At 43.9% G+C, this 27352-nt stretch overlaps 1 protein-coding gene across 1 annotated transcript in view; it reads right to left on the bottom strand.

The window, feature by feature from the left end:
- The window catches only part of ATP10B (ATPase phospholipid transporting 10B (putative)), a 100008-nt gene that overhangs the window by 13335 nt on the left and 59321 nt on the right, over nucleotides 1-27352 (bottom strand). The window contains exons 10-18 of the mRNA XM_004587468.3: nucleotides 23449-23640; nucleotides 21524-22124; nucleotides 18440-18549; nucleotides 15875-16001; nucleotides 12974-13158; nucleotides 9001-9322; nucleotides 5931-6007; nucleotides 4484-4609; nucleotides 2102-2302 (exon numbers count right to left, since the gene is read on the bottom strand). Of these exons, the coding sequence (XP_004587525.2) occupies nucleotides 2102-2302; nucleotides 4484-4609; nucleotides 5931-6007; nucleotides 9001-9322; nucleotides 12974-13158; nucleotides 15875-16001; nucleotides 18440-18549; nucleotides 21524-22124; nucleotides 23449-23640 (1941 nt within the window). The remainder of the gene's footprint in view (nucleotides 1-2101; nucleotides 2303-4483; nucleotides 4610-5930; nucleotides 6008-9000; nucleotides 9323-12973; nucleotides 13159-15874; nucleotides 16002-18439; nucleotides 18550-21523; nucleotides 22125-23448; nucleotides 23641-27352) is intronic.

The following is a 27352-nucleotide window of genomic DNA, read 5'->3' as shown; positions in this document are numbered from 1 at the left end:
CAAGGCTCAGCTCAGAGACAGAGGCTCAGTGACTTCTGAGCAAAGTCTTCTTACTTGCTGCTTTTTAGCTTTATTTCTTCTAGATTCCTAGAGACATAGAGATAAAGAGTTCTTCCGTGACTGACTCCCAAATGGCTGCAGTGGGGCAGGGGAAGCAATAAGGCTCAAGCCTGGACCTGGGGAACCCAATCCAGGTGGCAGAACCCAAGGTATGTGAACCATCCTGGTTGCCTGTCAAGGTGTGCATCAGCAGGAAGGCTCAGGGCTGCTGTTTGTATCCTGTGTCTGCAAGACCTGGGCTGGAATATATTAATTAATATCATAACTGCTAGGCTTAACACCTGCCACTGAGTTTGTTTTTTGGCATACTGCTGCTTTGAAGTGCTACATGTTTTCAGCAATGCGCTATATATAAAGCTGCGATGCCTATGGGAAGGGGGTGCAGTAAGAGGGTAAGTTATACATGTGCAACTGTTTTGTCCCCTTTGTGCCTGTACTTGGCTGTTGCCGTACTCATTCCTTCAGCGTTGGGATCGGAACTGGGCTTGGTTCTCCCGCTGGCTGTCCAGAACCATGGGTTCTTCAGCACCAAAAACTGCGTTTGCTGTCTTTTCCTAGGCACACTGAAATGCATTTTCCCAGAGCTCCCTTTGAAGCAGTCAGAAAATCCTTTATCGTTGCACGGCTGCACCCACGTAGAAGGTCCAGAAGAAGTTTGTGGTGAGTGGACCCGTGAGTGTGATGTATTCCTCATGTACTCCTTCCTCTCTTCCTCCCTCTTTCTTTCTTTCTTTCTTTCTTTCTTTCTTTCTTTCTTTCTTTCTTTCTTTCTTTCTTTCTTTCTTTCTTTCTTTCTTTCTTTTCTTCTTTCTTTCTTTCTTTCTTTCTTTCTTTCTTTCTTTCTTTCTTTCTTCTTTCTTCTTTCTTTCTTTCTTTCTTTCTTTCTTTCTTTCTTTCTTTCTTTCTTTCTTTCTTTCTTTCTTTCTTTCTTTCTTTCTTTCTTTCTTTCTTTCTTTCTTTCTTTCTTTCTTTCTTTCTTTCTTCTTTCTTTTCTTTCTTTCTTTCTTTCTTTCTTTCTTTCTTTCTTTCTTTTCTTTCTTTCTTCTTTCTTTCTTTCTTTCTTTCTTTCTTTCTTTCTTCTTTCTTTCTTTCTTTCTTTCTTTCTTTCTTTCTTTCTTTCTTTCTTTCTTTCTTCTTTCTTCTTTCTTTCTTTCTTTCTTTCTTTCTTTCTTTCATTCTTTCTTCTTTCTTTTCTTTCTTTCTTTCTTTCTTTCTTTCTTTCTTTCTTTCTTTCTTTCTCTTTCTTTCTTCTTTCTTTCTTTCTTTCTTTCTTTCTTTCTTTCTTTCTTTCTTCTCTTTCTTTCTTTCTTTTCTTTCTTTCTTTCTTTCTTTCTTTCTTCTTTCTTTCTTCTTTCTTTCTTTCTTTCTTTCTTTCTTTCTTTCTTTCTTTCTTTCTTTCTTTCTTTCTTTCTTTCTTTCTTTCTTTCTTTCTTTCTTTCTTTCTTTCTTTCTTTCTTTCTTTCTTTCTTTCTTTCTTTCTTTTCTTTCTTTCTTTCTTTCTTTCTTTCTTTCTTTCTTTCTTCTTTCTTTCTTTCTTTCTTTCTTTCTTTCTTTCTTTCTTTCTTTCTTTCTTTCTTTCTTTCTTTCTTTCTTTCTTTCTTTCTTTCTTTCTTTCTTTTCTTTCTTTCTTTCTTTCTTTCTTTCTTTCTTTCTTTCTTTCTTTCTTTCTTTCTTTCTTTCTTTCTTTCTTTCTCTTTCTTTCTTTCTTTTCTTTCTTTCTTTCTTTCTTTCTTTCTTTCTTTCCTTTCTTTCTTTCTTTCTTTCTTTCTTTCTTCTTTCTTTCTTTCTTTCTTTCTTTCTTTCTTTCTTTCTTTCTTCTTTCTTTCTTTCTTTCTTTCTTTCTTTCTTTCTTTCTTTCTTTTCTTCTTTCTTCTTTCTTTCTTTCTTTCTTTCTTCTTTCTTTCCCCCTCGCACATGTACAAAAAGCCCCCTACTGCTCCCTCCTGACACTGCCCTCACACACCCACCACTTACCTCGCACATGTACAAAAAGCCCCCTACTGCTCCCTCCTGACACTGCCCTCACACACCCACCACTTACCTCAGACTGCTGCCCACTCTTGTACAGCGCAGGCAATGCCAGCAATGTTTCTGCACAAACATCTTTATCGAGGATCCCAAACATGAGAGGGGGTAAGGAGGTGAAGAACAAATTGAAAAATATCATCTGCCAGTAGTCGATCATAGTAGAACCAGTGAAGCCACAGAAGAACTGATACCAGAAGAGCAGCATGACATAGCACTGCAGACAGAACAGGCCTGGTGAGTGAGCCAGCCACACTGCTGAGACGTCATGACACTTTATTTACTTCTACAAACGACCATAACAGCCAGGGCTGGGAACTCAGTCTGACTCCTGCAAGGATAGCAGAGACCCAAGTACTTGAAAAATTACTTACTGTTGTCCAAGATGACATTAGCAACACTTACAGGAGCTAGAACGGAAGGCTCTTTATATGGATGTGGCCATCCAAAGCAACAAACACATATCACATACATATTTAAGATTTACTTCCCCCTGGGAAGAAACTCCAGTGTTCAACTCCACAGTTAACACAATGTTCAAATTTCAGAGCAGGCAGGCTTTTAATCATCTCTGAAATTTCTTTCAGATGTGGAAGACATCACAGCTCTCTAGCTTCTAATTCAAATGAACAGTCAATGACCATGAGTATCTACAGCAGCGGCTGGAGCATCGAACCAGAAACAGCATCAGCACTTTGAAACCGTGCCAGGATGGAGCCGCTCAAATTTAAAGCTGAGAAGAGGCGGTGCCTTTCAAAAGAGTGCTTCCTTTGGATGCCCCCGCCCCCAATTAAGCAGGGATATTTTGCATTCGAAGTAAACACCCTCTCAGTCTCACACTGAATGTCTAGTCAACTGCAGTGACTTGTTCCCATAGACTTGTGGGAGAGTATTACCATCCAGTTGACTGCATTTATGTTATTTGTCATACTGTTTACTGACATGCATTGACCTTTGTACAGGATGTCTCACTCCGCAGCTAGCGTAACTACCATAGCTGCAATGCCAAACCAGAAGAATGCACCAAGAGACTCAACTGATAAATAAAATGCTAGCTTGTACGCACCCCTTGACTGCTGTGTCTCTCTGTTCTTTGTGTAAAGACCAGGGCAATGACAATCAGATGGTATGTGGAACCTCTTGGGGATTACACAAAACTACAGAATACATAACTCAAGCCTGTTTTTCCTTTCTTACAACAGCAATACCCTGTAACCATCGTTAATCAGGGACTCTTCTAACAAGACAGACACCACTCTGTTTCTCAGCCCCAACACCATCTTTAAAACACTGTTTGGAAGGCACACAGTACTTTTCAGAGCTCTAATACTTTTTATGTTAATAGACATATGGAGATCCTACCTCCCTGTTCTTGTTGATGAGCAAACGGGGGCTCAGAGAAAGCTCACCAGAGATGCCCGAGTCAGACAAGAACACCATCTTGATGATCTCCTGCCCTGCAAGAAATTTCTGCAAAGAGACCCACTGGGGCTGCCATAACATTCAGGTCTGGGGTGGAAGCCTTACATTGGTGACACACCTTTACCTCCCGCTGTCCAGGCCTGGGGTACAGTCCTACCTTAGGAGCAGTTGTCCAGAGAGGAAGCCTAACATAATATATATTAAATCTGTTTCCTTGCAATAAAAAAATGTCACCAATGAAACTTGTTTCCAAGAGTAATTAACAATAACCAAAAGATAAAGTCGAGGTGGGTATTTGTCCTACTGCTTACACACCATTTCAGATGCCCACCAACCTCTGCTGGAGTACCTAGGCTGGCTGTCCACCTCCTAACTCCAGCAGCCTGCGAGGCAGACCTGAGGGACCAAACAGTTGGCTTCTTGCCACGCAAATAGAAGCCTTGAATTGAGTTCATCCATTCAGACCCCATTTCCTTGCTGACATCTGTGGATGGAACCATTAGAAAAATTTGATGCAGAAATTTTTGGAGAACTATGCATTCTCCCCACAAAATGTGCAATTCCACAGACTAAGGATCCCTCACATATAACAAAGTACCATTACTGCCTCCTCTTTACAAATGGTAAAATGGAACTTTGCAGAATATTTCCACATATGCAAATATTACGGCAGCAGCAGTGTATCTGAGTCCAGAGTTCCTGTTCATAACCCCTCATCCTGCCTGCTATTTGTCCAATAGTTCTCATACAGTATCACCCTTTCTTACAGGTTCACGAACACAGAGTATCATCCCTTTTCTGTTACACAAACCAAAGCCCAGAGAATTAAGTTGTTCACCAAACATCACAGACCTACTGAAACAGTTTCTGCATGCAGACATGCAGGTCAGCCCGATTCATTCGCTGTGCTGTCCCCAAGGCCGGGACCTGCAAGACCTACAAGGATAGGGAGTGCTGTTGCTGCACGGCCACTCACCACATTTTTATAGAAGTAGTACACCACCATTCTGGCCAAGCGTGAATAGCACCAGTGGCCGTGGACGAGCAGCAGCTTCTTGAGGTACCTGAAGCGGGAGATGGCGAAGTCACTGGACATGACAGCCTGGAAGACAGGACAGATGTCAGCTTTCATCACAGCTCTGTGACCTGCAGAATTCCCTTATGGGGGTGATTCTTAATTACAGTGCATAGCTGGCAACATCCCCAAGACCCTTGATTCTCAGTCACTCTGCATTCTGATGCCCTAATCTACCTTCTCAGGAAACGCAAATCTCACTAGAAAGCCAGGAAGACAGACAGAGAAAAAGGGTGCAGTCTGTCTGTTCATCTCCACCCAGTTATCCTATAACCAATTATTATAACCTATGTGTCAAGCCCCATGTTGGAGATATGATAATTCAACAGATACCAGGAGCTTCTGCTCAGGTACTTCGCAAACTCTCAGCACACTTCACTGCCTCATGGGACAGCTTACTCAAGCTAAAGGTTGCTAGCTCTTCCTCCACCTGCAGCTGAAATGTGCTTTTGACCTTGAGGTTACTCAGAATGAGATACGCTTTACAGTGCTCTCTTAAGAGCAGCAGGCCTAGGTGTATGCAGTTATAGGTGTGGCTATGAATCATGAGCAGGAGATTTCAAGTCCCTGAATCTGATTTCATAGCTGAAAACAATGCATTACCAATCCCCAGCACACAGGGGCACGGTGATTATTAACCACCCTGATGGAATCTCTGTGAAATGCCTCACACAGTGCTGGGACATGACACTCAGAGGCAACACAGAACTATTTCTTGGGCTTCATGATCAGTACTCTTTTATCCTCATCAACAAATTCAGACAATGCCAAGAGTTCCATGTAGGTGCTGAGAATGCAACTGTTAGAAATTCTAAAGCCCACAAAATAGGCTGGGTTCTTTTAATAGGAAAACTTAGCAGCTTAAGTTACGATGCTTCCTCTAAGCTGAATCTTGACTAAATTGCGTATACCATGAAAGTGTACCAAGCAATATATGAGTCAGTCTAGTCAAGACTGAAATGGCATGTGACAAATGTTTTCATATGCCCTTATTTCTCTCACTACTTACCAACATCAATACACCTTGCTACATGGGTAGCGGTCACACACAGGAAACATGGACTCAAACGCAGGTTTCTACCTCCCTGAATGACTAGGCACTATTTGATTCTAGACTACAGATATTTCTGCACTCCGTGAAACAGTAAGGCATCCAGTGATCTCACTTTGTATTAAAACACTCAATAGCAGCGCTGTGTAGTTGGAGGATACTTGAAGGCATCTCAGAAGACAATTCTATGAAGCACTAAGCAAAAAGTTCTTCCTACATGCTGGAGAATTCCTTAAATCTTCAATCAGGATTAAGACACAATGAAAAAGAAACAAAAACAGTGCAAAGGGAAAATACCTGCATGCCTTCTTGCCCAGATATTCCAATTCCAATATCGGCAGCTTGAATCATGCTGACGTCATTTGCTCCATCACCTGAAAGAACAGAGATGATGAGGGATGCACTTTCTAAGTGCTCATCTGCCTACCAGTGAATCCTGTCAGCACTATCTCTGAATAGGTTTTGGAAATCAGTGTTCTACTAGTTCATTTCAGAGCAACCTTTTTTCTTTGCACAGATAGTCCTACTTTAAAACAAAATTCAAATATTAGTAACTTTTCTGTGTAAGGGGACACACACATGAAAGTTATTAGGCTTTGAGGATACAATCGTGCTTGAGACTTGGGCAATGCTGGTACCTCACCTAAATGCCCTTTGCAAATGTTATAAACTTGCCAGTGAGCAACTAGAGAATTTAAACAATTGAGAGATTTACCAAGGGTAATCCAGCTAGTGAACACATACAGGAGAATTGGAACTCAAATCTTTTGAATTCCAAACCAACACTCTTCCCTAACTCAGTCTAGCTTGCAGTATACTACACAGGCCATGGCAACTAGAATGTTGTGATAGGCACATCACAAGATCAGCAGTGTCCAAGCCCAGGTGCAATGTTCCCATGTTCCATTTTGCTTCTGCATAGAGAAAAGCTAGGTACATCATTTCCCCCACCCCAGCTTAGTACATTCAGGAAACCAAACAAAAAGCCAAGAAATCTCACACTCACTGTTGTATCTTTCCCTTACACTAAGACCATTTTTCTGTGTTGAAGTAAATGCTCTGAAGCTGTACAATCCAATTAAACAAAAACCAAAACAACCACCAGCACTTGTTGCTACTGGAATGTGGCTGGTGCAGTTCCTTTGAAGGACTGAGTGTAAGGAACTATGTACACCTCTGAACATGCTTGCGTGCCATGACACCTTCTCCAGGTGCCTCACTCTTCCCCAGAGCTGTATTTGTCAAACCAGGGTTCAATGAGCTCAACTCTGTCAAGGGTCCGCTTTCCTGAGTCAAGAAGCAAAATAAAAACTGGTTGTTGCTAAAAGGCCAGTAGTACTTTACAAAGTTTATGTTCAGAAACATAAAAAACCATTCTAAGCATCTGTTAAAAAAATGCAGTAGGCTGTGGGCCTTGGTTTGTCAACCCCTGTAACACACCACATTGTTTTCACCCTCTTCCTGACCCCACTTTTTTTTTTTCTAGCAACTTCTCAGAATAAGCTGTATTCAATTTATATAATTTATGTTACAGGATATGGAATTAGAACCATGAGAGAGTAAATCTTCATCTCATTATTTGGCAACACACGCACTACTCTTGACACTTCCATTATTGTAGGAAGCTTTTATTATACCAACTATTTTGTTCTGGGTGGCATAGCAACGCACCATTTTAGTCTTGCCCATGACACAACCAATCTAACCTTTAACCTCTTTTCTTAGCACACCAAGAAAAGTACAGCCATGGAACCATGCTATTTCTCACCCTGCTGGTTTTGTTTCTGTTGCTTTGGGAGTGGAGCCAATTTCTGACTTCAGCGAATCAGTACTGCGCTACAGCTTTTGTGAGTCTACATTTCTGCAGAGGATGACAATTCAGGGTATAAGAGTAGGATGTAATTGTTAAAGATTGATTCCCGCACTCTTTCTTCCTCCTCTTTATTTTTGTTCTGTTCTGCTTTTTATCAAAAAGTTAAAATATTTCACAATAGGCAATACATTTCTTATGTGCAGAAGAGAAAACAATCTTCTTTGCCCATAAGGGAAGAAGAGAGGCTAGCACACTCTATGAGGGTGTCCCCAAGTCTCTCCTTACGCAGTGGGATATAAGACTCCCAATAGATGTTTCAAAACACAAAAAGATCTGACCCCTACAAATATCACCTTTCCCATGACATACATTCCCATGATAAAATATACTTTGCAATTAGCCATAGCAAAAGATGCACAATACTGGCAAAAATACACCAGTCATAATATATTATAACAAAAACTTATGAATTATTCCTTTATGAAATACTACATTTAATATGTTCAGGCCTTGATTGACCAGGGATAACTTGAAACCAGGGAAGTTCTAAGGAAGAGACTACACATACACCATGTACTTGCTGTGGGATCAAATACGGAACAAGAGTAACACTGTTCCTTTACGGACTCAAGGAGCTCATAGTCCACTTAGTACGCCTTTATATGACACATCTCTGGAGTACTGGGTGCCATGGGAGCTCCCAGAAGAGTGCAAAACGTGGAGGGATTGGAAAGAGTGTTTTATAGACGAAAGCAGTGATGAAAAGACTCAGGACTGAAATAGGACAAGGCTTTTGGAGTAAGCTAAGCGAAGCTAAGCCGTTACATCAATTGGAATAAGCCACCTTCTGGGAAGTTGAAGATGGCGAAGAGCGATGTGGCTAGAGGATCTAAGACCAAATCACGTAAGCTCTTTTAAACTTGTTCTTGGAAGATGGTAAGTGCATGCAGCTTTTCTGTCTCTGTCTCAACAGGATTATAGTTTAGTTCTCTCAGCAATTCTTTATCAATGAACTTGGCAGCATTTATTGAGGATATGCTTTGTACTGCCTTTGCATTTGGGAAATAACATAATATGAAACATGAGACACTTCTAATGTTTAAAATCTTCCTTCTAGCCATCAATACTCAGCAGATCATCAAAACCATAAGCACAACATTTTGTGTATACATTTTGTGTATACATTTTGTGTATACAACAGATTGTGTATACATGCACGGTACTGAAGATGAATTGATCTGCATTTCAGAATTCAGATAATCTATGACTGGTAGTAACATTTCCAAGAAATGTGATGTTCTGCATTCAATACTCCTGTTGTCTTTGACCTCAATCTAAATCTTACGTTTTCTATAGCCAACCTCAGCTTTGATTTACTCCTACTCTAGTTAGCTTCTGTTCACGTCCAAGGTTACCACCCATTTTGCATTCTCTGAGACAATAACCCTGAGCCTAAGCAACTTCACTCTGGTGCTTGACCTTCCACCTCTAGTCTGGGCCTCTCACCACGTCATCCCTGCCAAGTTGTCAAACACATCTCGCTAGCATTATTACCTATGGAAAGAGTCATGACGCGCAACTTGTCTCGCACCAGCTTGACGATCATACTCTTCTGGAGAGGTGTGCAGCGGCAGCACAGCACAGACCGGCAGTACTGGGTCAATTCCAGAAACTTCTTCTCTAGCTTTCCCTGCAAGATGGTATTCAATGTCTTTCCATCAATCACCAATCCTACTACTGGAACTGCAGCTCCTGGAGGGACTGATGCTATCTTATACGGTAGGTGGAACCCAAAGAACGTGCAGTGTGGCTTCTGTGGCTCCTGGAATTGCTTTATCTCTTCCAGTGCACAATTGAGGATCGATTCACAAGTTTCCTATGAACAATCATAATAACAGAATACAGGTAAACAGAGTAGTAAATGTAAAACACTTATAAAACTCTACCATTCTAGATGACTCGGGGGTTAGTCTGCAATTTTTACTTTTCTCCACAGTATCTGAAACAGCAACAACGACATGTTAATTTGGAACTAAATGAGGGGTCAGCATAACAGATACTACTTGACAATGGGAAAGGAAATACGTCACCAAGATTTTGGCTTACTAAATAATACTAAAATACTGACACCAGTTATGACGATTCGTATTTCTTATAACTTATTGTGCCTTTCTTTTGTCAACTCACAACATTCCTGTGTGGTTGACTGGGTGTGTATTATTGATTTCAGACATGAGGAAATTGAAACAAGATTCTGAGTCACTCACAGTCATCCTGGACGACGCAGTAGCATTCCTATTACTAGCTTCCTAAGTCAACAAACACTTCGACCTTGCTTTTATCCATTAATCTATTTATGAAGGGAATTTAGAACCATAGTTATTAATTACTGGCTACATTTGTACCAGCTGATTATAGATGCGAAAGTCTCTTATTGATTGAAAAACTTCTGCATTTTTTTGAGACATTTACCTTGTATTGTGGTAGGGAAGGTATTTCCTTTTACCAATTCTCATATTTTAGATTTTATCGGAGATAAATCTTATTTTTGGTTCCACTTACATTCTTAACATCCTTTTAACCAGTGTGACCATTACTTAAAAATAAACACAGAGAAAACTCTGGTGAACTATGTGTTACTCATTTTTAACAGCATTGTTTTATTCAGCCAGTCTTCACTTTACAATGTTCTCTTATCCATCACAAGGCATGTAATTTTCCTTAACAATACAGTAAATACCTTCTACATATAAATAATAATCAAAGTGGTACGATTTAAATGAAATCACTAAGTCAACCCAAAACAGGTCATATGTCGATTCTTGGCAACATTGCAAGTAACAGGTTTACTTCCTTACCTAGACTATTCTAAAGCCACTTTATCATTTCTGAGTCTTTAGAAGATGCTAAATGCAATATTGCAAAAATAAGTATATAATCAAGCCTAAACGGGCCGCAGGAGTGGTTCAAGGAGTGAGTGGGAAGGACTTCAGGGTGGTTCTCAGTACAGATTCAAGTTGGCATCACTTATATATCAATTTTCCAACACATGATTGTAGCAAGTCATTCCAAATACAACCTTCAAATTTAGATCTCAGAATTCACTTACTTCCAACTTCTACTGATAAGAACCACAATACTTATTACTTATTAAGCATTCTATCTACACCACATCTTGTGGTGGGGCAACCTTCTATATAGTTAAACTTCTCCTGGTATTTGTGGCTTTGTTTTAATCTCCTTTCATGGAGTGCGTGCTAGACCTAGGGACTTCTTTCCAATTAAAAGAATTCCATAAAAGGGGGCCCGGCAACATGGCCTAGCAGCTAAAGTCCTCGCCTTGAATGTCCCGGGATCCCATATGGGCACCGGTTCTAATCCTGGCAGCTCCACTCCCATCCAGCTCCCTGCTTGTGGCCTGGGGAAGCAATCGAGGACGGCCCAATGCATTGGGACCCTGCACCCGCGTGGGAGACCTAGGATGCCCCCAGAATCACGACCCTTAGAAGCCGCTGCTGTTTCAACTGCCAAGCTTTGAGGTCATCTGTTTTGCAGCTATAAATAACACAGGCACTATGCCAAAGAACTATGTGTCTTCTGTGATATTGCTTACCCCTGTCAGGTGTTTTAATGTAAATATTTTTATGCCTATTTTATAGATGAGGAAGATGAAGTTCAAGAAGTGTGACATTTACACTACATTAAGCTTTCAATATATTTAGTTACAATAACAATACCAACTGTTGTTTTTAGTTCCTATCTAGTATATTACCCCATTTAAAATCTTCTTGACAGATCGACTCTCCAGTGGTGGGCTATACTGAGGTCTGTATAGGTCCCACACCCTGAGTATTGCTGCAAGATACACAACGAAGAAACACTTGCTCTAAATTAATTCATAGTATAATGGCCAAATCAAACATCCCAGAAGGAAACAGACAATAAATATGTCATAATAAAACTGAGGTCTAGATAAATCTGAGATGTACAATGTATTTCTCGCAGTTTATGGACTTGAGAATTCATCTAATGGTTTTGCTGGACCTAAGAATGAAGGCAGGGATGAGGATTCACTCAATGTCTTGCAAGGGCTTGGACATTTTGGAAAGGATTAGCAGTGACTGCCTTAAAGATACACAGTGGCCAGCTGCTCCTTAGCGGCTTTGCCTAGTTAATCAGCAAACATCTCGAGCTCCCTATGGATGCTCTGCATATAAGACAATCTCCAGAAACTAGTCCCAGACCACTCCCCTCCCCACCCCTTCTCAACCCCCAGGCCGGCTGCCTCACAGACTTGCCCAGGCCTGCCTCCCAGAACTACCTGCAGGAAGACGATCACTGCAAACTAAATTTCCCTGCAAGCAGGACAGACAGACTCCATCCCTCCTACGGAACTCTAGATTTAAGCAAGCTGCAAATTACTTTCTGTCCTAAACATAATATTAAAGCCAATGGTTTTTTTTCTGAGATTATTTCCTCTTTGAAAATTCATTAGGGGTTAATCTAATCATAGTATAATCTGTGCACTTGATAGAAAAAGTACATAAGGTTCTGATTCATCTAAAGGGCCTTAGGCATTTCTCATAGTTTCTCTTTAAATAGTTGTATATAATTTCTCCACGGAATAAAACCGTAATATAATCCCCTTAAGCTGCTATTCTGGGTCTAGATCAGCCTCAAGCAAAATGGAAAGAGCACCGTGACACCCCAGTGTCCTCTCCTGGCTCCTTCTCTGGCTATTTCATGTTCTACAGCTTCCCCTCTTCTCCATCCTTTACCCTACGAGATGTTTTAAGTCTGAACCATCTGCCACGCACCTCCCTGCCACCCAATGCTTTTCTTGTTAATATCTCCCATAGATTTTTTATAAAAAGTTATTAGTTTTTAACATTGGAAAATCAGATTTACAGAGAAGGAGAGACAGAAAGATCTTCCATCTGCTGGTTCACTCCCCAATTGCCTGCAATGGCCAGAAATGAACTAATCCTAACCCAGGAGCATCTTCTGGGTCTCCCACGTCGCCTCAGGGTCCCAAGACCTTGGGCCATTCTCGACTGCTTTTCCACACCACAAGCATGCAGTTGGATAGGAAGTAGAGCAGTGAGGATATGAACCAGCACCCATATGGAATCCCGGAACATGCAAGGCAAGGACTTTGGCCACTACGCTGTTGTGCTAGTATCCCCCCATAGATTCTGATTCTTCATTGGAGTACACATCTCAAAGCCCATCTCCCATGTCCATCAGCCAATCTGATGGTGAAATTTGACCCTTATTTTTTTTAAAAAATATTGGAACAGGGGAGAACAATTGATCTCTCTCATTCACTTGTTCACTTCCCTATGTGTTTGCAGCAGCGAGGGCTGTGTTTGCCCAAAGGCAGCAGCCTGAAACTACCTCTCTAATTTGAAAGGCAGGGACCCAAATACTTGAACCACCATGTACCACCTCCCTGGAGTGTGCATCAGGATGTCGCCTGGTGCCCAGGTGCTGCTCAGTCACTGACTGGTTGCTTCTTAGTGCTTACCTGACTCTCTGTATTAATGGAGTAAACAGTGTCAGTCTGGTCCAACAGCTTGCACGAATAGGCGACGTTGACTGCTGTCTCCTGCTTATCTCCAGTCAAGACCCAGAGCTGGATCCCAGCCTCTCGCAGAGCAGCGATGGTATCTGGAACACCCTCCTGCAGCCGGTCTTCGATTCCAGTGGCTCCTAGGGTGATCAAAGATACCAGAGGTAATGTTTCAATAAAAGAGTCACTGCCTCATTTCCTCAAAGACCTAGGAAGCCAACTGATGTTTATTAATATCTGCATGTGCTAGGCTATGCTTGTCACCCTACATTTAACTGATCTCTACCCTCTTACAACCCAGAGGTCTTCCGTTAGCATTTATAAACTGAGCTGAGTGATGAGAGGGTGCCATGTGAATATAACCGTTAGATCAAAACTCACCCTGAAAGATCAGAGAGGCACTTGCCGGGGAGTCATTAAAGTTCAGATCTGGAGAATAGGGCAAAGAAGTGAAAGAAGAGGAGAATTCCATGTAGAAGGATCGACACACGTGAACTTAGTGGAAGGTCACTCAGAAAGGGAGGCAGCGCACGGAAATGTAGGGACTGCAGCATCCAGAGTCTTCGCACTGACCTTAAGGGAGGAGAATACATTCCCTGACAAAGAAAGCTCTGAAACGGTGTCAAGTTGCAGAGTGGCCTGAACTGTCTGGGGTTTTAAGGTCATTCCTAAGAATGGATTGTAAGAAGGTGGCTGAAGTTCAGGGCTAACAGCTATGTGGGCCGCAGAGCCAGGCCAACCCAGCAGCTACACGACTGGCTAAGTAGACAGCCTGGAATCTATTCATGCTTCCAGCAGAATGAATATGGACTCACACCTTTGGGTAATATCCTTGGAAGGAAGCAAACATGCTTCCTTTTAAATGATCAATAGCTCTGTACCAACCCTGAAGAATATATACCCAGATACTGAATGGTTGCAAAGTGATTAAGCAAAACCAAATCTGCATTTAAATTAGGAATCATTTCAGACCACAGTCTAATGACACTCGGTTTCACTCTGTGCAGGAGCAAGGCTTTTTGTTTCTTTCAATAATCTAGAGTGATAATAGGTTGGCATACCAGTTACACAGAAAGCATACTGAAAAGATCACTTCATATTTTGAGATTTTGCATGAAGGCAATTTTGCATGAAGCTTTTTAGTGCCATGCCAGAGCCTCTTCCCAGACCTCTCCTCTGCTTTCCAAGTCACCTTGAGGGGGGGAAAAAAGAGCCCATGTATTTCCAAATATGCCACTTTTGTATCTCACGTCCACACACTCTCCTAGAAAGTGATGACTCGAGCCCCATCCTGCCTTTCCAGGGTGAGCGCGGCTGGGAGATCCTGGGGCTCATTTATATTAACAGGATGGCAGGAGAAAGAGGGACGAGGAAAACACATTTATTTGTGTGAATAAAGAGAAAATGAAACAGGAAGGCTGTGAATGTCTTTTCCAGCCACAGGAAGCTGACTGGTTCTGACAAGTGGTTCTCACACCAGCCAGCTGAACACTCTCACCGTAGGGCAGATCACAGCAAGATCACAGGACTGCCCAGAAACCAAAGGAGCCTTGGTGCTGCTGGTGGGGGACACACAAATGCAATCACTTCCACTGGCCTGACCTGTGTGTGTGTGTGTGTGTGTATGTGAGGCAGTGGGGGGAGTGGTACTTAAAATGATTTAATAGGTCCAATTTTAAAGGGAATCTTATAGGGCAACAAGCAAAGACAAGTGAAGGTGAGGAGCAAGATGCTCTTCTCATGTTGCCAGCCACCTCGAAAAATCACATTGTCACCTTGTACACGGCAAGGCACTGCCACCTCCTAACAGCCTGAGTCCTTCTGCTCGGGCCCCTGTCTGGCTGGGCAGTCTAAAGGGTTTGATTTGTTCAGAAGAGAAGCCAAGACTTGGGGGAGCAAGCAATGTGTGAGGAATGGGTGCAGGATCACGACAGGATTAGAACTTGGCTTTCATTTCCAAGATGAAGAGAAGTTTGTTGCCATGCGTCCAGTCCACGCTGAACAGACACTGGGAAACCTAGATCATTCTCTGAGATGTGAGCTGTATTAATGCTCATAAACCTCCCTCCCACTAATCCTCAGCAATGCTTTTCCTCTCTTCAAGTCTTTGTGCCTCTCATCTCTTCCCCAACTCATCAGTCCACCTTGCACACAGTAGAACCCAGAGTAAAACAGACACTGGCCTCTGCTTCTACCTTCTTGTACTCTCCCTAAGTTTAGCGTGTGGTTGACATGGCCTTGCCAAATCTGATTCCTGCTGACTTTCGTCATCTCCCATTGTTTCTCCCTACAACCCGATCCAGCCTTGGCAGAACTCTACGACTACAGCCGCCCTGGAATCTTACCTCTGCAACTTCATGTGGGCCCTTCTCTCTACCTGCAAGACTCTGGCTGCTCCACCTTCCCTCTCTTAGGCCATCCTGGCCTCGGGTAATTAATAACTCCTTTGCCCTTTCATCCTACTTTCATCACACTTGGTAGAAATTAATCCTCCATCTTCTCACTAGATTTGGAATTCTTGGAAAGTCAAGTTTATGGCTGTTGCTCCCAACATGCTACACGGCACACAGCAGGTGCCCACCAAGCATTTGGATGCCTGTAGACATGTGTTAGGTGAGAAAGAGCCACACTCCCAGGCTTCTTCCAGCAAGGAATACAGGAATGCCCTCAGAGCATCCTCAGAAACCTTGGGTTGGGAATAGGCATTGCCCATTTATGCCAAATACCGGGAAGGATACCCAGGGAAGGCTGCTAATTGAGACATATTTGTTAGCAGCCTCAGAATCAGGGCTGAGAATTTCCTTCCAACTTGCAGCACTCCCTTTTTGCGTGTAATGACGCCTTATTTTTAGCTACCGAGTAAGGTGAGTTGATTCTCCAAATGCTGCGCTGTCTCCATTAGAAGTTCTTCTCGGTTGTCAAGGGCGACCTCAGCCTCCTGTCGAAAACTGGCCCATCTCTGGAAGTCCTCTTCACTTATGACCTACAGGACAGGAAGAAGTTCATCAGTAACGTTGAGTGGCCCAGCAAATGGAGTCCTACCTACTCCTTCATCTGTTAGTGTTTGCACTTCACTAACTAATTAAATGGGGCGTTTCCTATATTTTAAATCTTTCTTTTATAATTTGCATGTGTTTGAAAGACAGAGTCATAGTGACAGAAGAAGGAATAAAGAGAGAGACAGAGAGAGAGAGAGAAAGAGAGAGATTTTTCATCTGTTGCTTTACTCCTTACATTGTGCAAACGGCTGGGGCTGGACTAGAACACAAACAGTAGCCACATCAACGTCTTCTACATGGGAGGCAGGGGCCCACACATTTGGGCCATCTTTCTCTGCTTTCCCAGGTATATTACCAGGGAGCTGGATCAAAAATAGAACAGCCAGAGTTGCACAAACTCTCACATGGGATATCAGTGTTGCAGGTGGTGGCTTAATACACTGAGCCACAATGCCAGCCTCTTCAATGTTTCTTCTTAAAATGCATAAATCCATGAGGTTTTTAATTCTTGTTTCATTATCACCAAATATTCGTTGAGTCCCATGTAGACTTAACACACCAGAAATGATAAAGATAGACAATATTGCTGGATGTTCAGAACCAACAAATATTGTTTCAGTAAATGATCTCAAGGAGAGCTTTGATGAAAATGAAAAGGTCGTGGAGTACAACAGAAGACTAAGGAAATAATTTGGAGGCATGCCGCTTGGTTTTTGCTATGCAGACAAATGACAAGATGACACATAAGCTAGGATGTGACGTTGAGGAGAAGCATATGCAAACCCGTGCCACATAATGAAACTGGTATTCAGTACATGACTTGAAAGAAGGATGGGGCGCAAGGCCGAGAGGGGTTTGGAAGGAAATCAGAAAAGAAAGCAGTAGCCACATCTTTTATTGACTAAGGAACACTCCCCTGGCCTGTTATCAGGCACTTGGAGATGCCCACTAACTGGCAAAAACCAACTACAGACCATCTTTTCCTCCCTTGGAACCTCACAGCACTTTTAGGCTCCTCTGTTGAACAACTCGGTTGTCAGAAGTGTCGCCTACTTCTAGAATTCTCTGCACAGCCCTCTGCGGAGGCCTTTGGCTTTGGAGAAATACACAGTCTATTAGGGGAAGGCAAATATACACAAATAACTTCAGTGGAAAATAGCACGTGGTGAGGGCATCATCATTGGGCACAGTAAGCTCTCAACACTGTCCCAAGCACTTGATATAGGCTATCTTAGGTAACTTCCATCTCTCTAAAACTGTATGAGGTAGGCAGCATTAGCTCCCCCCATCCTGCTTCTTGTGAAAGACACTGACATTTTACTTAACATCCTTAATTAAGAGACAGAGATACAGCCTGCTCCCACTCTCTGATTCACTCATCAAAATTCTGTAACAGGCAGAAGTGGGCTGGGCCGCGATGAAGCTGGAAGCCAGGCATTAAATGCCTATCTACTCATGAGTGAGGGAAGAGCCAACAGCTCACATCAAGAGGCAGGAATGAAACACTGACCTGGAATCAAAACCCAGGCACTTTGCTGTGGGATAGGAGCATCCCAGTTGGCCTTTTAACTGCTAGGACAAAAGTCAGTCTCACATTAGCACCACTTCACACATAACACTTAGATGAATAAGCTTGCTATAGGTCGCACATATAAAAGTGGTGCAGTTGGGACAGTCCTCAGGTGGGTCTGGCTTTAAAGCGATGTGATTGATTGCTAGCTTCACTGAACACTAGAAAAGTGATAAAGGGACCCGGGGAATCTTTTAGATAGCTAGAAACACAGCCCTACCAAAGCACCACTCCTAGGTCTCAAGTGCCTTCCTATACTCCTTGTAGGGGTTGCAAAGATCAACACATGTAGACCATGTGGGCGGTCCCCATGGCTACAGCTGAGCCACAGGTTGGCATAGGCAGCTGGAGGGATGGCAGCCCACCGCATGATGGAGCCGAAGGTCTCCCTCTCCCAAAGTCTCAGGAACTACCTGACTAGGCCTGATGGCTGCCACTCAAGAACAGACACTCAGTTCACAACATTTTCAAAAGAAACCAAAATCTACATGATGATGTGAAGCACAAAATCTTCCTTCTCCCATTTAATTCTAGACACAAAACCTAACATGGAAAAGACCACTTTGAAGGCAAACTTACATCATTATTTTATGAGCTATGGATTACATCTACAATGAAAACAGGCAATCACAAACCACACTGACATGGGACCCTGCTGTTCACATTTCTATCCCAGTACGAGTGTCTAATGCATGGGTTTTTGTGGCAAATCAGCACAGATCAATCCTGATGATATCAACATAACCAACAATAAAGGGCTTAGAAAACCTAAAATGAAGCAGGAAGCTGTTGTGTTCTTGTCAGGGTGTGGCGGGGAGTGACCCTGAGCACTTCCAGGGGACTCGCCCTTACCTTTTTGGCAATGCACAATGTGCGCAGGCCGTCTCTCGCATACAGGTCTAGATGCCTTTGGGTCCGAGCTCGGATCTTCTTCAGCTTATTTTCCACATCAGCATCACTCCCTGCCAAATAGTCATTGTTGCCCGTGAGGCCAGGTACACATGCCCAGCGATCCCCATTTCCCCTTGACTCTGAATGCTTTCGAGTAGGCCTCCCCTTACAGCTCTCCTGGCTGTCAGCCTGTCCTGGAAGATGATAACTCCAGGAATTTTCAAACTGTCTTCCATCTGCTTCTTCTGAGAAGCGTAGCTGAGAAACATGCTAAGTGAGGCACAGAGGTGGCTCGGGTATTGTGCCCCACCAACTGCCTGCGTCAGAATCCCACAGGGAATTTGCACATGTTCAGGGCCCTGCTGAATCCGGAGCCTGTTACCGTTTCCTTAGGTGTTTTCTGCAAGGCCAACTTAGCCGGCCTTTGACAGCTACCCTCCAAGTTGGAGACTCTCCATCATCCTCCCTGTCATTCACTTTCATTCTGGTAACAAGCTAAGCCCCAAGACAGCTACAAGGATGGATCTCATTAGCAAAGTTAGGCTTCCTTTAAAAAGACATGGGTTTCGGAAAATAATTTTTTGCATTTTTCTGTAAATCTAGTGAGAAAAATATTTCAATTTAGCTTTCATAATCCCCTTTGTGAAGGTCTCCATAGTAAATTCCTTTCCAAAATACTCTGTCATCTTCTCTTGAAATAACAGTACTTTTATCTATCAGATAATAGGAATTTTTAAGTCTGGGTTAGCTGGTGTCTGGCAGGACTGATGCCATCATCGCTTCCTGTATCTAAGCTGTCAGACATCGCTTATCAACGGAAGCACTTCAAGCAAGCATACTTCAAAGAGCTCATGAAAAAATGAAACTGAAAGATAAATTCATTTTAGTACAATAAAAAGTTCAGTGCAGTTTTCTTCAGCATTTTCTGCAAAGACTTCTTATAAAGCTGAACTTAGGAAAGATTTCAGCATCTTTCTTTTCCGGGGTGACATCAAGATTTTTCTGAGCGTGAGCATTCGGCATGGTGCTTGAGGCATCACATCTCTGGTTAAGACACCATTCAACACAGGCCTGCGTTCAATCCCTGGCTCCTACTCTTGATGGCAGCTTCCTGTAGTGCACACCCTAGGTGACAGCAGGTGATAGTTCACGTAGTTAAGTCCCTGACACCCACATGGGAGACTAGAATTGGCTTTATGGCTTCTGGTTTTGGCCTGGCTGTTGCAGGCAGCTCATGAATGGACCACCAGCAGGTAGAAGCTCTTGCATCTCTGCCTTAGGTTCACTCTGTCTTTCAAGTTAATAAAGGATTTTTAGAGATCCTAAGTAGTGAAAACAATAATGCAATCCTTGCATGTCATGCAAAAGGTAAAATATGTCTTTCAGGATTTATCTGACAAGCAGGATAAAAGGGAGACAGGTATAAAGAGAGAGAAAGAAAGAGAGACAGAGAGAGCGCGCGTGAACCATATGCTGATTTACTCCTGCAATGGCTGCAAAAGCCAGGGCTTGGCCATGCCAAAGCCGAAGAGCTGAACTCCATTTGGGTCCCCCACAAGGCTGGCAGGAGCCCTATTTGAGCCATCTTCCGCTGCTTTCCCAGGCTGATTTGCAAGTAGAGCAGCCAGGATTCGAACCAGTGCTCATATGGGATTGCTGTCATCACAAGGTGGCAGCTTAATGAGCTATACTGCAATGCCACCCCAAAATGCAATTCTTGACAGTGGGAAAAGTCTAAGAAACTCTAGCAAGCCTCAAATTTTATCCATGATACTGCTTTAAGGCTGTAATAATACAAAAATTCAGACATCATTTTCTCTTTGTTCGGTTCCTTTCGTTTGCCAGTGCCTAAGGCACAGTCTCTGTGTGCTGCACTGTTTACAACATTTGCTTTTCAAAGACACTGGTTTCTCAGCTTACATCCTTTTGTTTTCCATTTGTGAGCCTTTGAGTTGACATTTTTACTTAGGCTGCCAGGAACCCCGGAGTCAAACTGCATATTCCAATACCATACATATATTACACATGAAGTTATTTTTTCTTTCCCGTTCAAAGTTGTGCTTCTCAATTCTTACATTTGCATTGTGTAGGCATATGGTGCATTTTTTTTGAGGGGGCAGCATCTCTGATGCGGGGGGTGGGGGTGGGGGTGGAGTACCACATCTCCCTTGACTCAGAAATAGGGATTCACTTGTCTGCCAGAGTCTGGGGTTGAAGAGAAGTAATTAGCTCCTTTCCCACTCTAAACACTAATCAATCCCCATGAACCTCTTGGCCCTGATCCATCGCTGATAATGCAGGAGGCACAGGGCTGCCTGGCAATTCAAAAGCTTGGCTGGGCTTTGCTATCCTGGGAGAATCATAGCCCCAGAACTGTCTCCTCCTTGTTAGCAGTCGGGATGCGACTGCACACTAATTCAGGCTGCTCCAAAATTGGACATTGATATGTAGGGACTCGGGGACATTTTTCTGGCTTGCTGCGAAGTGTATGAAAAATCTGTCTGGGGGAGGCGGAGGGAAAGGATGATAAAGAGAGACACCTGAGGCTTCCCAGAGGGCGCTGAGCCCAGCACAAAATTCTGGCAACAGGAAGAGAACTCTGACTTGGGATCTCAGACACACGGGCCAGGGATTTGACAATGGATTGCCATCTCCTCCCTCCCCAGTCACTTCTCTGGCTAGCATGAGTTCGATTTGCACCACTCTGAGGAGTTAGGACTGTGGTGTGCTCCAGGGGGATGAAAGTGGATGTTCCAGTGCAAGAAAAAATGCATTTGGAAACTGGGATAAAGACAGTTAAAGAGATTTCTCAACTACAAGACCCCACAGTATCTTCAACGTGTTCATGGGCTCTGTGGTCCTCCAGTTCAAGGAGTTGTCCAATGGAGCATGTTTTCAGCATCTTGCTTTGCGGGGAGCCTTTTGGGGGCCTGTGCTTCAGCTGGGAACTGCTGCATGGAAGTTCCTCGCTACCATCTGCACCACCTCCGCCACCACGCAGCCCCCTCCCCTATTCTTGGAGTTCTGGTGCGACACAGCACTCACCATGGGCCGGGTCTTCCAGCAGGTCCATGATGACCGAGTCAGCGCCCTTCGTGTACACGACAATCTCTCTGGTTAATGGGTTCCTCACCACCACAGACATTCGCTTCCTGACTGAGTCGAAGCCCAGAGTGCAGAGGATGTCGAAAGTGAGGCAGGTGCCCTGGGGCAGACGCACGGTCACCTGCTCGGGTGTCCGAGACACCAGGGTGAAGCTGTAGGCACAGGCAGCGTGCACGAGGGCTGCCTCGTCAGGGCTCTCTGCCTCGTAACACAACTCGGGCTTGGCCAGGCCTAGGGCTGGTGCCTCCGACATCTCCTCCATTGAGGTGGCTGACCCGGACCCCAGATTGTCACTGTGCTCCCAGGTGCTGCTCCTGTAGCCGCCATCAGTGGAGTAACCTCCATTGCACACAGAGGCATCGTCTCTCTCATCTGAGTCAGTGGTGGGCACGTTGGCTCCCAAACTCTCCCCCAGGTCTGTGTCGGAGGGTGCGGTGGATGAGAGTGACTGGCTGAGGCTCAACAGCTTCAGTCTCTGGAACAGTTGCTGAATCTTCTCCAGGGACATGCCCAGAGCCTTGCTTGAGGGAGCGATGGTGACCTAGCGGTGAAGGCAAGAAGGCAGAGCGTGACTTCCAATCTAGGGAACAATGTCAAGCTATCCTAAGCAGAACAGGAAGGGGATTTTGTAGTGAGTGGATTCTTGGGGCCTCCTATCACAATGGATGAAGTCTGTCCTCCACAGGCCTCAGTTTACTTACTCACACAGTGAGGGAGTAAGGTCAGAGTTTTCCCCTGGCTCTGACACTCTGTGTTCATTATCCCCCACCTGTGGCTCATCCCTCTTTGACCATAAGCAAAGGCAAAAAAACAAACAAACAAAAAAAACACAAAACGAACAAACAAACAAACAAACAAAAAGCAGAAAAAAACAAATCCAGGCCAGACATCACGGTAAGAGCTATCCTTTCCCAAGTCCTACTATGACTATCTGCTTTAGCTTTGTGCACAGTATCTCATTTTTTTCCTCCCACCAAGCATATGGGATGTTATTACCAAGCTGACTTCTCAATGAGGAAACTGAGGTATAATGGCTAAAAAAATGAGCCATGATGACTTACTATGTAGGCAGAAGAACTGGGATTCAGATCTGGGTCGGCCTGACTCTAGTGTCGGGGCTGTTGACCCATTAGCCAGCCAAGTCCCTGCGCGTGCTTGGACATCCCCAGCTGGATGCTGTCTTTCCCACATGGTACTTCCCTGTCACTCAAAAATAATGTCATATAATTCTCCTGCTTCTTGATTCTTCCTGAAAACTTTTGAAACCTTGCTGACTTTGCAGTGGCTCAAGTGACTTTTCAGGGTGGCTTGAATTTGGGAATAATGAAGCGAAGGTTTTGATTCTGTATTTAGCAAATCTTTTTTTCCTAGGTTTTGTAGCCACAAGTTATACCACCTAATTATTCTCATCAATGACTCACAAGGGAGCTTAACTCAGAGTCTGGGTAATTGAAGATAAATCTCGCCTGAACAGAGTTCAAAGTGTAACTTTATGTAATGACCATCAGACTGCATTACCTTCCTGGGAAGAACATCACACATCACGTTAATTATTCTTTATCCCCTGTAGAAGAGACCTGTAAGGCATTGTTCGGCGCTAGCACAAAATCATACAGAGAGGATTCTCAAGCTTTCAGGATCACCATTTCTTCTCTTCCTAAATCCAAGGACATTGCTAATAGAGCACACAGCTCCAGAAAGGATAGGAGATGTACACCAGATCTCAGAGCGATACAGCAGTAAGACTGCGGCGGGACCCAGATGTCAGCTCTCCCCAGTCTGGCTTCTCCCCTCACCCCCTATGCCGCCTTCTCTTTTTCTTTATACCACACTTCTCTCCCCACTAAATCATCACTGATCCTTACCCTCTGCCTGGGCTCCGTGGTCGTGGACACCATGACGGAGTTGCAGATAGTTAGGGCAAGGAAGAAGTCAGAAATGGAAGAGGTGCTCACAAAGGAGGGCTGGGCGGGTCTGCTGTCGGACAAGGTCTCCAGCCAGAGGGCAGCATCTCGCACCTTGGTGAGTAAGTGTTTATCTGGAGTCACGTCTTTCTCCTGAAAAATAAAGGGCTGAATGAGACTCTGAAAGGATGGTAAAGGAAGGCCCTCCCCGCACTGTCTGCATGTCTGGCATGGGATGGCCCCATCTTCACTGCAGTCTTACATCCATGAGGTTTCATGCACAGGTCTATTTATGGTCAACTCTTGTTTGAGTGATTCTTCTTACTTGACCCTAAAGTATGTATAAGCAGTTCTTCCCTCCCAGAAACTCCCTCTCTCTGCCCATTTCTGCTGTTGCCAGCCACATTCACACACTCCTGCTGCCACCTAGCTGACACTCCATCAGCCTCCAAAGCAGTGATGGGGATGTTTACCTGGGCCAAAGGCCATTTGGATATTTATGACATCGTTAGTGGGGCACACAAACTTCTAAACCTAAGAATCAAGTCCGTTAGAGATTCAATGAATTTTGAATCTCACCTGCAGTTGACTTGGCAGGGCCAGACTCAACAATTTCATGGGCCTTATCTGGCTGTGGGCCAGAGTCCCAACCCCTGCTGAAAATCGATGTGGTTGCCACTCACCTCCTTTCCTTCTAACCTGGTGTGTGTATGTGTGTGTGTGTGTTGCCCTTACAGTCTTCCTAACAGCACATGTTCTCATGGTGTTTTTTTCTTACATTATTCGTTTTCTTTGAACTGTAGATTCACAGAAAGAAGAGAAAGATCTTCCATCCACTGGTTTACTCCCCAAGTGCCTGCAATAGCCAGAGTTGAACCAATCTGAAGTAAGGAGCTAGGAGCTGCTTTTGGATCTTCCGCATGGGTGCAGGGTCCCAAGGCTTTGGGCCGTCCTCAACTGCTTTCCCAGGCCACAAGCAGGGAGCTAAGATGGGAAATGGAGCAGCCAAGACACAAATTGGTACCCATATGTGATCCTGGCACATACAAGGTAAAGACTTAGCTGCTGAACCATTGTGCCAGGCCACATGATATTCTTGACCTCAAAATACCTCTGTCACATCTCTGTTCCTGGCACAATTTACCTGGCAGCCAGATTTTTCCACAGCATACATTTTTGGTTTTGACTTCCATGATTTCTCATTTTGAACCCCCCAACACAGCTTGGGAGTCTGCATCTTCTGGGTATATGGTCGCCCCACCTTGGAGAGAAAAATCCCCTCTAGTCTACAAAGCTCCAATCCAGACTTCAGGTTTCCCTGTGATAGCGTAGTGATTAAGGTCCTCAACTTGAATGCACTGGCATCCCATATGGGCGCTGGTTCTAATCCCAGCAGCTCCACTTGCCATCCAGCTCCCTGCTTGTGGCCTGGGAAAGCAGTCGAGGACGGCCCAAAACCTTGGGACCCTGCACCCGCGTGGGAGACTTGGAAGAGGCTCCTGGCTTCAGATTGGCTCAGCTCCTGCCTTTGTGGATGCTTGGGGAATGAACCATCGGACAGAAGATCTTCCTCTCTGTCTCTCCTCCTCTCTGTATATCTTCCTTTTCAATAAAAATAAATAAATCTTTAAAAAATAATCCAGACTTCAGTAACCAAAGCCACCACAGGTGTCCATGACATCTTATCCAGCTCACATGAACTCCATCTTTGGAGCCCTAAGAGCATATTCTTGTTTTCAGAATGTCCCCAGGAAGCAGGCATGTGGAGTGGATACAAGAACAGAACCAAATCACAAGTGAGGACCTTATGAGATAATGGGAACTGGGAGATCTGGGAAACCCTGCCCTACCTGCTGGGAGGTAACTCCTCCGCCTTATAAAATGCCCAAGTTGGTGGTCCAGTTTGCCAAATCTCCTCGATTTTTCATGGAAAAGCAGACAAGATGTGTAGGCTACTTTTCCCTCTTTCTCAACCTTTCTGTTTCTTTCTTTCACCACAGGTTGGCTCTGATACAAGACTTAGAAGTTTTAACATCTTTTAAGAAGTTGCCACTAAATCATATGGAATCTACTACAGACTGATCTATGTAGCTATTTCTTCTTGTCTTGGCCCTGTCATTGTTACTCCTGAGATTTGATGCTATCCTTGCTTCTCCTGGGAGGTAAGAGCTTGAAGAACCCAGAAGTGACTGGAGTGGACGTAGTTGTGGCAATTTCATGGTCTTCAATTTGCCTGTCACCCTGCTGTCACAGTGATGTGATCTCTTTTCAATCAACTTTTCTCATATCCATGCTTCATCTCTCTGGAGATTAGGTAACAGTCCCTTAGATGAAGCTTCCATATAAGATCACTTCTGTCAACATTCAGGGTTCACAGCCAAGTTAAAATTTAGGAGAGAGCTAAGGTCTGAAAACGGCCAACTGAAGCTGTTGTGATTGATTTGTACAGGGTGAGGACTGAGGACTGGGGGACTTTGGCAAATCAGAGCCCAAGTTGAGAGTGGAAAAAAGGAAAACAACACAGCAGCGTTGGATCGGCCTTTGATTCAGCCGAGATGCTTATTGGGCCGCCTGCGTTTCCTATAGGGGTGCCTAGGTACAAGGCCTGCTTCTGTTCCCAATTCTGGCTTTCTGCTAATGAACACCTTTGCGAGGCAGTCAGGGATGACTCAAGCACTTGGGGGCCCACCACCCATGCGAGCAACATGCCTGCTTGGGGAACGTGTCTGTGAATCAGTCTGAAAATTTGTCATTGTCTCTTTCAAGTAAAATACAAATGGAAAAGAAAGTTGCACAGAAAAATGTCCTCCAACTGTGTTTTCTCTGACTGCTGAATACAAAGACCCTGGAAGCCTTATTCTGTCCTCCAAGGCCTGCTGCTACAGATGAGACACATGGGAGGAAACCCAGACCAGACACACTCGCTAGAAAACTCTTCAAGAATGCTACCCTGCAATGGAGCTTCTTCAGGAACTCACACTCAACTTTGTCCAGAAGAAAAGTTTGTGGGGAAATAAAATTGAAAGCTTACCATGATACAAAACTTTTTTGAAAGTTATATATATTTTTTCATGGTCAACATTTTTTTCCATGAATATTTTGAAGATTGTCTGTATATATGAATTTCAAAATTCAATTTTCCTGTGAACTTTGGAAGCACTCTTGTACTTCTCAAAAAGAATGCTGGTAAATTGCATCCAACCTGAATTTCCTTCCTTTGCTCCGTAAGCGGTGCTGAATCACCCATGTCACGTGATCCCATTATTTTCCGCAAGTCTGGGAAGGGTGCTGACGTTCTCCTCTGTCTCTGCCGCTGCCAACTTCACAACAGGAGCTCACAGTGCTACAGCTTGTCCTAAACCAATCCCAACTTAACTGATACCAGTGGGAATGACTGCTGTGACCGAACTCACCAGTGAGTCATTGTGAAACCAGAAACAGAGAGGGGTCTCCTGGGCTCCTAGCAGCTTATTCATGCTCTCCTGGAAATGCTTTTAACCAAGTCTTAGTGCCCATCCAGTGCCTGTTACCAGTTCACCAACACCCCTCCAGGGGTTCTGAACCTGTTTCTTGGAATAGTAATGAGAGCCTCCCTTCACAAATTATTTCCTGTGTTCTGAGGACATCCGCCATCTCTATGCCTTCCTATAGCAACATTATCCCCTTGTCCAACTCTGTTTTGGATAAGGAAACTGATGTCCAGAAAAGTTAAATACCATGGTCAAGGTCACAAAGTGAGGATTCCTTCAGTTGACACTGACTCTGCAATTCCTGCTCTTGTCATGCCACGAGCATGAAGTGCCTTGGTGACAGTGTCTTGAGAGCCTGACATCCCAAACACAATGGGTAAGCTTGTACATGGCAT

Source organism: Ochotona princeps, chromosome 19, assembly GCF_030435755.1.
Source record: "Ochotona princeps isolate mOchPri1 chromosome 19, mOchPri1.hap1, whole genome shotgun sequence".
Classification (NCBI taxonomy): Eukaryota; Metazoa; Chordata; class Mammalia; order Lagomorpha; family Ochotonidae; genus Ochotona; species Ochotona princeps.
This window is presented reverse-complemented; position numbering and strand designations above follow the sequence as displayed.